Genomic DNA, 12,968 nt, shown 5'->3' with positions numbered 1-12,968 from the left:
GTTTCTTGGTTATAAGGTTGTCCAAGCAAATACAGTGGATGAACGCACTAACTTTCTTGTGGAGGAATACTCCACGTCTGGGCGCCTGGACAACATCACCCAGGTCATGAGTCTGCACACCCAGTACCTGGAGTCTTTCTTGCGGAGCCAGTTCTACATGTTGCGCATGGACGGTCCCCTGCCTTTACCACACAGGCACTACATTGCAGTCATGGTAGGTGCTTACGTCCCTGTTTCCTCATATCTTCAGATAACATCTTCCTCCCTTATTCTTTCTCCCTCTAACATTAGAATGTGTATGTGCATTTGTGTCTGTGGATGTGTGTGTGCGCAGAGCTAACTCCGTCATTTTATGGACGTAAGTATTGAAGAAGCCTGTGGCCTTTTGGATACATTTGGAATGCTTTATACCACTTAATGCACGGAATTCTCATTGAATTTTCAGAAAAATTTTATGATTAAAGATGCATGTAGGGTCTAAAATAATATCCCCCCCAGTTTGGGTTTTGCTCTTAATGTCTCGCTTTTATTACTAATAAAAACGCAAGTTGTTTGTGACAGTACCTTAGTCATTTTATATCACTAAATTGGATGAAATAAGGATATTTCGCCATGAAGCTTATCACTAATTAGGTGGAATAAGAGAAAAGTATTAGTCAACAGTAATGGAGAATCTGAATAAGAGACTAATTCTGAAAAGAATTTCAGTGCTTCTAAGTATAGTTCTTGTTTACAAACTCATTAACCAGGTAATATCATTGGTGAGTAACAGGGGTTAGGAGGAGAATTGTAAATGGGGATGATAGGCAACAGAAGTGAAAAGGATCAAAAGTGCTACAGCTGACTGTTAGTGGAGAAACAGAAGGAGGGTATGATGCCAGTCCTGTAGGTGTATTTAGGGAGGTTAAGGGAACAGCTGGGCTGACAGCTAGCAGAGCTAGCCAGGAGTTAGCAGATTAGGTTTTTACCACATTTGATTTAATTAGCTTTTTAATATTCTCACTGAGTTCTTATACAACAATAACAAAAAACAGCATTATGTGTTTTATTGGGTGATGACCTTGATTAAGACGATTTTAGCTTAAGGTTTTGATGGCAGTAAGGCTGAAAGCAGAGTAAGGGATGTAGGAAATAGAAAGAAAAGAACAGAACTGTTTAACTGAGAAGCAGCCCTGAGGAAAAGTGAGGTAAAAAGTGTGCTTTGGGTGATTTACTAAATTGTCTGCATTGGGGCTGATTCTGCTGCGTGGGAAGGAAAGGATCAGTGAGCTTCAGTGTCCTTGGAGGAGGATGTACACAAGTATGACTGAAGTCACAGTCATGGGATAAAAGGAAAGGGACCAAATTAGCCTGAATTCTGAATTGTTAGGATGTAAGTTCATGAGATTTTAAAATGTTTCAAATAAGATACACATAGATATATTTACCCCAGTGGAATGGACATGTATCTCCTTAATATATCTAGAAAGTGAGTTCTGGCTGACCTACATACCAACTTATAGATGAGGAAGTAATTGGATTTAGGTGACAGTTATCAGCCTCATGTATTGATTCAATATTGTATTGCAGCATTAAGATGCGTATTTTAAAAGGAGGAAAAGTGTTACTGGCTATAAAAATTCTTAACTCCACCTGAATTATTTGTTTAGAAAAAGTGGAATGAGACTTTACCATGACTGTTTTATCAACAAATTCTTTTCTTTGTGCTTTAGGCTGCAGCTAGACATCAGTGTTCTTATTTAATAAACATGCATGTGGATGAATTTTTGAAGACTGGAGGTATTCCTGAGTGGTTGAATGGTTTGGAATATGTGCCACAAAGACTGAAAAATCTAAATGAAATAAATAAGCTGCTAGCACATCGGCCCTGGCTAATCACAAAAGAGCACATTCAGGTACTCGGCGTTGCCTTGAAATGTAAAGGGATTTGCGTAGGACTTAATTTTGCGTATTAGGGACTTGAAAAGTAAAAATTATTAGATTAATATATATAGAAAAGATTCAGTGGGTTTAATGTACGTACAAACAATCAAGTAATCATTAATTAGCTTGTACAACTACTTTGGCAAATGGCTATGAGAAAAGTTGGGTTCTATTTCAAAGTAGTAATTAGAACAAAGAAAATAGCACTAACATGATATAATGTGCCTGTGTTCTAACTTCTACAAGTTTGTGCCCTTTAATAAATTAACTTCTATGGGCCTCGGCTCCACCCTCTGTGGAAGGAGAGGGGTAGATTAATGAGTTCTAAACTCCTTTTGAGTTCTAACATATCATAATTTTAAGATTCCCAACAAATTATTTTGCAAATAAAAAAAGCTATTTACTAGCTGCTGTGTGAATGCTAAGTTCCTTTAAAATTCAGACTTTAGGCCAGGTGCATTGGCTCACACCTATAATCCTAGCACTCTGGGAGGTGGGTGGATTGTTTGAGCTCAAAAGTGCAAGACAAGCCTAAGCAAGAATGAGACCCTGTGTCTACTAAAAATAGAAAAATTAGCCAGTCGTGGTGGCACACACCTGTAGTACCAGCTACTCAGGAGGCTAAGGCTGGGGATCACTTAGCCTAGGAGTTTGAGGTTGCTATATGGTAGGCTCACACCAGGACCCCACAGCACTCTACCCAGGCTGACAGAGTGAGACTGTCTCCAAAAAGAACAAAAAAAAACAAACTAGAGTTTAGATAAGAAATACAATTGTGATTGGGTACTTGTATCTCAAAAGGAGTGTCCATCAGAGGCCTCAGGGGAGGTCATTCTGCGTGCTCCCCACTGTGCTCACAGGCGGGGTAAGCAGGAGCTCTCTATAGAGAGAAGTTAGTGGAAGCCTTAGTTATTTAAAATCTGTTTCTAATGCACACAAATGTCCTTGTTTTTTTTATCCTTTTAGTATACTACCTTTTTATTTGTTATTTGCCCCTTTGACCAACAGTAACTTTTGTCAATCTATGTAACTCTCAGATTTTGGTGACCTATCTGGAAATTTGTGAAGTACAATTCTGTCCTAAAGTTTATGTTCTGATTTGATAATGTTAGTTAGATATAGAAATTAATCTTTATTTTTAAATTATGTCTTAGTTACTTTATACCACTTTGGTGGGTAAAGATGAAGGCCCTGCCCTTGGATTGCTTGGAGTCTAGTGGAGAAGGCACAGGGGTGATAATGATAATCACAGCATAGTAGTGTCTGAATAAAGAGAATAAAGCAGGTTTCTTTTTTTTTTTTTTGAGACAGAGTCTCACTATGTTACCCTCAGTAGAGTACTGTGGCGTCGCAGCTCACAGCAACCTCCAACTCTTGTACTTAAGCGATTCTCTTGCCACAGCCTCCCAAGTAGCTGGGACTACAGATGCCCGCCCCAAGGCCCGACTATTTTTTGTTGTAGTTGTCATTGTTGTTTAACAGGCCTGGGCTGGGCTCAACCTGCCAGCCCTGGTGTATATGGCCAGCACCCTACTCACTGAGCTAGGGTGCTAAGCCCAAAGCAGGTTTCTTGAAAGAGGTGTCATCTGATTTTGGTCTTGGTGAATGAATGGGAGTTTTGCAAGTAGAGGAGGATATTTCAGAGAAAGAAAAGATCATGCAATGTTATGATATATTAGAAGAATAGTGAACAGCTTCCGGTTATAGAAGGGGAGGAATGTTTATGGAAGGTGGGTAATGGGAAATGGGAAGAAATGGATATGGAAAGAATCATACTGAATTACCCAATCAAGATGGTATTAAAGAATTTGTATTTTGTTCTCAGAAAGTTAGAGTTTCCAGAGTTTTATTATGGTACTTTAGGGGGTACACAAGATAATCCTTCAAAATATTAGTAAATGTAGGTATGTATACCCTTATCCTTTTAAATTTCCATATTTATGTGTTTTAGTATTATATGTATATAACTATTCTATATAAAATGTATTTTGTAGGCATGTTAATTTATGACATAATACATAATACCAGAAGTTGGGCCTCGCAGTTATTACTCTTGGAGGTATATATGATCAGAAGATCTTAGAGATCAATATGGTAGGGAATGAAGAATCATTATCGGCTTCTGTGCCAAGTTGGAATATAAATACATTTAGTGATACAGAAGATAAATTATAAAGTTTATAGACGATAATCAGAGAGGCCGATCACAATATAGCACTAGAGACATGATATTTTAAAAAATACCATGGGCAGGTAAAAAGGAGTAAGATTGTAATACAGCCAAGAATGAGCAGAAGGGCAGGATGTGAAGATGGAGAATGGGGGTAGGACAGGGAATGACTGACGTGCCCTTCTTGGTGATGTAAGCGTCGTCATGCTGCCAGTGGATTATGACATCCACAAAGTGATGTCCAATTACTTAAGGAAATACAGGTCTGTAACTCAAGAAAAAGGAGGTGGGGGAAGACATATAATTAGATAGTTATTTATAGATAAGCAAAGGTCAAGTCGAAGGAATGAAGGTTACAGCCAGGGAGATATTGTACGAAGACGAAAGATAATGATAGAATATAACAATAGAAAAAGATCCATGGCAGGGTGAAAAGTGTCCCTCTCCCCAACCCTTTGCAAAATGTAGATTTGTTAAAGTCAAAGGAAATTAATGTCAAGAAGAGAGGGAGTGAACAATGTAAATTCTACAGAGATCAAACAGGATAAGGAATGTGTGATCTTAGTGAATATGGCTTCAGAAGTTTATTTGAAAAAGAAACCAGATCATGATGAATTTTTAAAAAAGGTAGAAATGAATACGAGAAGAGAAATTAGAGATGATAAGTATTGTTTATCCTTTCAAGTTTAGTGATAATCCTGTAAAGATTGGCAAAGGCATTACAAATTCTACCAAATCTTTTGGAAATCTCTTTGGCAGCATTATCAAATGTCATAAAAATATTAATACTGTGCCCTAAAAACCTAATAGGAAGTGTTTCTAAAATAATGAACAAAACTATAGCATGAAGGTGCTATTTATAGTAGCAAATGAACAAAATAAAAAATTAGAGGCATGAACACCTAATGGTATGGGAATGGAGTAGATAATTACATCAGCTGATACACTATAAATTCTTATGCTTAAAATTAATATGACAGTGTTGCATCATGAAAAATGAACCTTCAAAATGTCAAATTTGAAAAGAAAAATACATGTCTACTATAATTGTACATGTAAAAGTTACATTATGATGGTAGAATTTGGAATTTTCCTTTCTTTTCCCTGAGCTTTTGGTAATAAATTATATATGTGTGTATATGTAGTTAAATATTGGAAAGTAAAGCAAAAGAAAGCAGTTTTGTTTTTGTTTTGTTTTACCCTTTAAGTAAGACAAATGAAAGTTTTAGACTTAGAGGGAGAAGGACAGGGATGAGATCTCCCCTTTGTGGGGTGTTGGGGGGAGAGAGAGAGAGAGAGAAAACACTGATGGGAGAGAGAGAGAGAGAGAGAGAAAGGAGAAAACCAACTGATAGGAAAGAATCCCTGAAGGATCAATTGGTGGAATTCAGTCTTGGAGAAAACGAGTGAAGGAATTGCTATTTTTAACGGCTTCATTTGTGATTCTACCATTTCAGCTAAAAAAATCAAATAAAATAACATATGAAAAAGAGGTTTGACATTTTAAATATTCTTATTTAAATGTGAGGCAGGATTCTATGGCTTCTGTCATCTGCTGAAGGGGTTTCTCAGAGTATATGTAAAGGATATCTGAGCGTTGACTTGCTGAATTGGACTTTTATGTGATTTTTGTGGGACAAAGTTTACAAAAACCTTAAAATTAATGATTTGCTAGATAATCTTGAGTTTCTTCTAGCTTCAAATGTTCTATGATTCTCTGAAAGTATTCCATTAAAATATTATAATATATAAAAGTGCTTTAGAAGCAGAAAATCCATTATACAAAAAAGGATTTAGAAGCTGCAACATAATTATATTGTTAGGTCTGATAGCTTTACTGGAACATTGTTTGACCAAAGCCATATTTTTAACATGAAACATTTTTAGAAGAGAATTTTAAGTTTTATTACTACAAAGTCCTTTACCTGCCCAACCAGGTTCTATTGCTCACTGTGCAGAGAAGAGCCAATGTGCTGTGACAGACGGGGTTACAGCTGAGAGCTCAGTGCCACAGAGCACCAAGGGAGGGACAGGAGGAATTTCTCAAATCGGTGTACCCAAGAACTTGGGAGAAAGGGTTTTCAAAGATAGTTTAGTGGGCAGCAGGCTATGCAGTTGGTTCTTTTGATTGGCTGGGTTTGCAGTGGAACCATGGGGGTGTAGAAATTTTCTTTTTGTGCTGAGTTGGTTTCTGGGTGGGGGGGGGTGTCATAAGACCAGTTGAGTCAGTTCTTTGGTAGGGGCCACTGCTCTGGGTGGGTCAGCCGATCACCTGGCATGCAGGGCCTGGAAGACAGCTCAGAAACTCGCCTTAGGTTTCATAAGGGTGATGTTACCTATGGAGAAAGTTAAGAATCTTTAGGACCATCAGCTAGGTGACTCCTGAGTTGTAGTTATAGGAAAGCAAACTAGGGGACAATTCCTGGTTATTATTATTATTTTTAAATATACCTGTGCCTTTGCATAGTTTTACACCTCTACCGGAATTCTCCCCTAGTACCTCTTATTAATTTCTAAAGAGTAGTTTCAGTTCCCCCTGGGCTTGATTCCACTTCATCCCTGAGGTGTGGGCTAATGAGCTGGAAAAGGGCCGACACCTCTCCAGCTTCTTCCTGCTAATGAGGGTTGTAGTTGAGGTTGAGCCCGGGTTAAGAGGAATGAAACTGTTTTTGCAGTTATCTCCAAGTATTCATGGCTGCTGGGTTTCAAATCTAAGGTTTGCATGACAAGAACATTACTACTTTCATTTAGTCTTAGCACAGTACTTAAGTGAACAGCAGATTATAAATAGATAATGAGCGCTAGGATAAGGAATAAGAGTCCCACCTACACGAGTTCCTGCAGAACTGAACTGAAATTCTGGAGAATCCAAGTGAATAACCCCCAAAACCTATCAGGTTTGGGATCACTAGTAGATACATATTGTAGCCACACAGCTTGTTGGCATATTTTTTCTTTTCAGGCTCCAACTTCTTCTGAGGTATTTATATGGACGCAGCAGGTAGTGTTCAACACTGCACAGACTCCCCCTTGTTTAGCCAATGGGAGAGCTAGTGCTGCCCAATTATCTAGGACTACCTGAGCTAGTGAGTTGAGGGATCTTTGTTGAGCCCTAAGGCTTTGTGCACTTTTTTCTGTGATTAATCGTAAAGTTGCAGGAAGATTTCTAACCATGTCTCTGTTGGCATATACTCCATAACTAGGACTAGGAACTAGTAATCCCAGCAGGCTTTGTCATCAGTGTCCTAGCATCCTCCTGGCAACCCTCTCTGGAGTCTATGGGGCAGAAGGTGGACACTCACATTGTGAGGGAGGGTAGTAAAAGGGGTCATGAAATGACCTAGCTGGTAAGAGCCTTTTATGCTCAGGTTGTCTGTCCATCAGTGGACCCGCCCTAGCAACAGAGGTTAGTCAATATCCTCCTTTCAGTTCCAGTGAGGGGAGCACACAGTGAGGAGTGTGCATGGTGCTGGCTGGCCTAATGTAAACGTCTCTGCTTCTTGAAGCTCATTACTATCATCACAACCCAGAGTTTCACGTGAGAAATACGAAGAGTGTTGTCTGAGTCAGGAGGAATACCTGGGCCCCATCATTTCTGGCCCATCCTCATTATACTCAGCTTCAAGCTTCCTGGCTTGTTGAGTATCTGGCGGATGGGAAGGGATTTCTTCCTGGCAGTGCCTTTTCAAAGTGTGGGCAGTCTCTTTCCCAGTGCCCTTCCTGATGGCAGTGGGCCATTGATTGGGACACACGATGGGATGTCCCATTTTATTGGAGGTCTGCAACCTGGGATGTGGGGGTTCTACCTTAGACACTCCCCTGAGGGGAGGGCAGGCTGCAATCCTAGAATTCCTTGAGTAAAAACCACAGCCAGAAGGCTTGTCTGTTTTTTTACTTTTTGCTGTTCTTTTTTCTCTATCATCTCATTTCCATCAGTGAACATCTTAAAAACAATTTCTACCAATTGAGACATAGACATACTTAAGCTTCACTCATTTCTTATAAATTTTTCCAAATGTCAAGAGTGCTTTGGCTGATGAAAATCATATTTACCATTTTAGAATTTGCTGGCACTTCTGGATCAATGTCTATATACTGACTATACACTTCAAAAATCTGCTCTAAGAATTCTGAAAGACTTTCGTTAGGCTCTGTCTAATTTCTTTGTGGAGGACAGCCAGGGAGCAATCTCAGTAAAAGCTGGCTTGGGTCTGTCTCTACTGTTCACATTACACCCTGGGTCAGAGGTGGCCGCTGAGACCTGTGGGAGCTCCCTTACTGGGTTGCGGGGAGAGTCAGCATGATGCAGCCTGCTTAGAACCGTTGTCCATTCCTCTGAGGTCAGTAAAGTGTTAAGCATATTCTGAATGTCTTCCCCAAGTGGGGTTGTGGGTTGCAAATATTGAGGAAAACAAGTTTTCCATTTTCTTTGGGTCATCCCATATGTGGGTGTGTTGTTTTTCCAGTTAATGCAAAACAAAGGTGAAAAATGGAGAAAGGACCAAGACAAGTCCCGTGGGCTGATCTGTGGTGGCATCAGTGCCCCTTTGGGTATTTGCCAAAGAGAAAATTACCCTCCTGGAGCTATGGTGGTTCTCTGACTTAACTGGGAATGGGAGGGAAGAGCCCATTGTCTCTATTTCCTCACTCTGTAGAGATGGAGACCCCAGCTCAGGTACTGGGGGTGCAGCTCTAGCCCCTCCATAAGGAGGGGGAAGGGAGCTCATGGTTCATTTAACTGGGTTATCATCATCTTTTTCTTGGGATTCAGGCCACATAGACTTTATCTCACCTGTAGCCTGCTGGATCCTAACTTACACCTTTTCTGCATTGGCTTATTTTGCCAGAATAACGTGAAACATTGTACGTGGGGCGCTCATCCCTTTTACAGAATAAATCTTACTGCAGAATTGTATTGTAGTTAAGGGAACCATTCACTGGCCATTGTTCTCCTGATCCCAGCTGAGTAATATGGCCACGCAGCTTTGTAAAGGAAAACTGTCTGCGGGGACATGGGGAAACCTGAAGGACTTCCAGTTTGGAGAAACCGTCCCAGCAGGCTGCCTCTGGTAGGGAAGATGCCTCATCCCCCATACTGTTATTTTTTGTGTTGCAAATTTGTCTCCCGCTCCTCAAAGAGAGTCTCTAGTAGTTTGCAGAGACACCCAGTCTGCTGGATCAAACCCAAGTCGAGCTTTCCATTTACTCAGCCTAAGGAAACCCAAAATGTCAGAGAGGAAATAGCGCAGGAGGCACACGTGTAGCCCCACAAAATGACCCAAGGTGCCCCCTCCTATGCCGTGATGCAAGAGATGACCTCTGTCCCTGGGTCTCAGTGGGGTTTGGAGGTCATGATCCCACCATCATTGTACAGAGTCCTCTGATCCTGGTATAGAAATACCTTGACTGTCTAGTGATTGTAAAAAGGCAGATGTGACCTGGGAGGAGAGCACACCTCACTCTATCATTCTAGATGAGTGAGCCCAGACAGTCCCCACCACAGTGGGGACAGGGCCTCTGGGGTCTTCACTAATCTCCTGATGGTAAGGGAGGAACATTGATACCATTTCCCAAGCACTTCCCCTCAGCTCTGCAGGGACCAGTGGGAAGATACCTGTGATAAAGTGAAGGGAAGGTGCCAGCACACAACAGGGAACCAACCACCATCAAAGTAAAGCAGACACTGCATGTGTCCGCACACATGAAAGGAAGTAAAGCAGACACTGCATGTGTCCGTACACGTGACAGGAAGTAAAGCAGACACTGCATGTGTGCACACCCGTGACAGGAAGTAAAGCAGACACTGCATGTGTGTGCACACGTGACAGGAAGTAAAGCAGACACTGCATGTGTGCACACCAGTGACAGGAAGTAAAGCAGACACTGCATGTGTGCGCATACGTGACAGGAAGTAAAACAGACACTGCATGTGTGCACACCCGTGACAGGAAGTAAAGCAGACACTGCATGTGTCCGTACACGTGACAGGAAGTAAAGCAGACACTGCATGTGTCCGCACATGTGAAAGGAAGTAAAACAGACACTGCATGTGTGCACACCCGTGACAGGAAGTAAAGCAGACACTGCATGTGTCCGTACACGTGACAGGAAGTAAAGCAGACACTGCATGTGTGCACACGCGTGACAGGAAGTAAAGCAGACACTGCATGTGTGCACACCCGTGACAGGAAGTAAAGCAGACACTGCATGTGTCCGTACACGTGACAGGAAGTAAAGCAGACACTGCATGTGTCCGCACATGTGAAAGGAAGTAAAACAGACACTGCATGTGTGCACACCCGTGACAGGAAGTAAAGCAGACACTGCATGTGTGCGCACCCGTGACAGGAAGTAAAGCAGACACTGCATGTGTGCGCACCCGTGACAGGAAGTAAAGCAGACACTGCATGTGTGCACACCCGTGACAGGAAGTAAAGCAGACACTGCATGTGTCCGTACACGTGACAGGAAGTAAAGCAGACACTGCATGTGTGCGCACACGTGACAGGAAGTAAAGCAGACACTGCATGTGTCCGTACACGTGACAGGAAGTAAAGCAGACACTGCATGTGTCCGCACATGTGAAAGGAAGTAAAACAGACACTGCATGTGTGCACACCCGTGACAGGAAGTAAAGCAGACACTGCATGTGTCTGTACACGTGACAGGAAGTAAAGCAGACACTGCATGTGTCCGCACATGTGAAAGGAAGTAAAACAGACACTGCATGTGTGCACACCCGTGACAGGAAGTAAAGCAGACACTGCATGTGTGCGCACCCGTGACAGGAAGTAAAGCAGACACTGCATGTGTGCGCACCCGTGACAGGAAGTAAAGCAGACACTGCATGTGTGCACACCCGTGACAGGAAGTAAAGCAGACACTGCATGTGTCCGTACACGTGACAGGAAGTAAAGCAGACACTGCATGTGTGCGCACACGTGACAGGAAGTAAAGCAGACACTGCATGTGTGCACACCCGTGACAGGAAGTAAAGCAGACACTGCATGTGTCCGTACACGTGACAGGAAGTAAAGCAGACACTGCATGTGTCCGCACATGTGAAAGGAAGTAAAACAGACACTGCATGTGTGCGCACCCGTGACAGGAAGTAAAGCAGACACTGCATGTGTGCGCACACGTGACAGGAAGTAAAGCAGACACTGCATGTGTGCACACCCGTGACAGGAAGTAAAGCAGACACTGCATGTGTCCGTACACGTGACAGGAAGTAAAGCAGACACTGCATGTGTCCGCACATGTGAAAGGAAGTAAAACAGACACTGCATGTGTGCGCACCCGTGACAGGAAGTAAAGCAGACACTGCATGTGTCCGTACACGTGACAGGAAGTAAAGCAGACACTGCATGTGTGCACACCCGTGACAGGAAGTAAAGCAGACACTGCATGTGTGCACACCCGTGACAGGAAGTAAAGCAGACACTGCATGTGTGCGCACCCGTGACAGGAAGTAAAGCAGACACTGCATGTGTGCACACCCGTGACAGGAAGTAAAGCAGACACTGCATGTGTCCGTACACGTGACAGGAAGTAAAGCAGACACTGCATGTGTGCGCACCCGTGACAGGAAGTAAAGCAGACACTGCATGTGTGCAGGCATGTGACAGGCAAACAGGTTGGATGGAAGGCATTCCTAAAGAAGTTATGCCATAAATTCAGGAGTGTTCTTCCAGATGGGGAGTGCTCTCCCTGAAAGTAGACTCTTCCTATAAGGTAGGGACAGCCACAGTGCCTCAGAGAGGCCAACAGTCAAGTAAAAGAAAGATGCTGAGTGTGTTTCAAACACTCACCAGAGATGTCTTCTAGGTCCAGAAATTGTTTCTGTGCTGCAGACAGATCCAAGCTTTGTAAGCAGTTAATGCCTACTGGCAGGGACAGGGACCATAGATGGTCCTCAGTCCAGGAAATCTGAGTGACCTCTCAGGCATATCTCTAAATCCCTGCCACCTGCGAGAGGCAGCTGAACCACATGCAAGGACACACAAGGGTGATTTTGGACGAGCCCCCAGTTAGTTTGCAAAGAGAGAGTTTGCTGTTGTAACACTAAGCGAGGAGACAGCCCTTCCTTGCTGCAGCCCTGGCTGTCTCCATATGTGGCTCTTCTCTGTGTAGTGGGCAACTCAGTTGGGCTGTCACGAATGGATATACTAAATTTGGTAGATTTTCCATGCTTTTAATTAAAGCTTTGAAGCATTCTATGATTTTGCTTGTATTTACTTTCTCATTTCAGAAACTCGTCAAAACTGGAGAAAACAATTGGTCTTTACCTGAACTGGTCCATGCTGTGGTCCTACTGGCACATTATCATGCTTTGGCAAGCTTTGTTTTTGGCAGTGGTATCAATCCAGAGAGAGATCCAGAAATCTCCAATGGACTCAGGCTAATATCAGTCAACAATTTCTGCGTTTGTGATCTTGCAAATGATAACAGCATAGAGAACGCAGCCCTTACAGGCGGCAACTATGGGGTTAGTTCTCTTAACTGTTTTTCTTTATTGTTTTTGCTTTTAAGTTTCTTGATCTTAAAAATACCTAGAATTTATTCTTTGATTAGACAGCATGTTACATACTTGAGGTATTTTGGAATAATTTTTATTACTGTAAAAATTTAACCAGTACTTAAAGTTCTGATTTGTCTTAAAGACGTGTTTAAAGCAAATACATATCATTACAAATGATAAGGACATTTGTAATGTTAGGTATTATTAATATTAAAAATACTAATTGCTCCAGTAAATGTCTCCATCTCCCAATGTCACTCACCATGTGCGGTGGCACAGGCAGCTATTAACTTCCTACCTGGGCATACGTTCTAGAAAGCAAAGGCTTTTAATGTCAGTCCCAGAGCAATATAC

At 42.1% G+C, this 12,968-nt stretch overlaps 1 protein-coding gene across 1 annotated transcript in view; it reads left to right on the top strand.

Annotated features, from left to right (window-relative positions):
* SESN3 (sestrin 3) overlaps window positions 1–12,968 on the top strand; it is an 89,470-nt gene that overhangs the window by 56,433 nt on the left and 20,069 nt on the right. Inside the window, exons 3-5 of the mRNA XM_053561343.1 lie at window positions 17–214; window positions 1,713–1,895; window positions 12,345–12,581. Of these exons, the coding sequence (XP_053417318.1) occupies window positions 17–214; window positions 1,713–1,895; window positions 12,345–12,581 (618 nt within the window). The remainder of the gene's footprint in view (window positions 1–16; window positions 215–1,712; window positions 1,896–12,344; window positions 12,582–12,968) is intronic.

The sequence above is a fragment of the Nycticebus coucang genome, chromosome 14, assembly GCF_027406575.1.
Source record: "Nycticebus coucang isolate mNycCou1 chromosome 14, mNycCou1.pri, whole genome shotgun sequence".
Classification (NCBI taxonomy): domain Eukaryota; kingdom Metazoa; phylum Chordata; class Mammalia; order Primates; family Lorisidae; genus Nycticebus; species Nycticebus coucang.
This window is presented reverse-complemented; position numbering and strand designations above follow the sequence as displayed.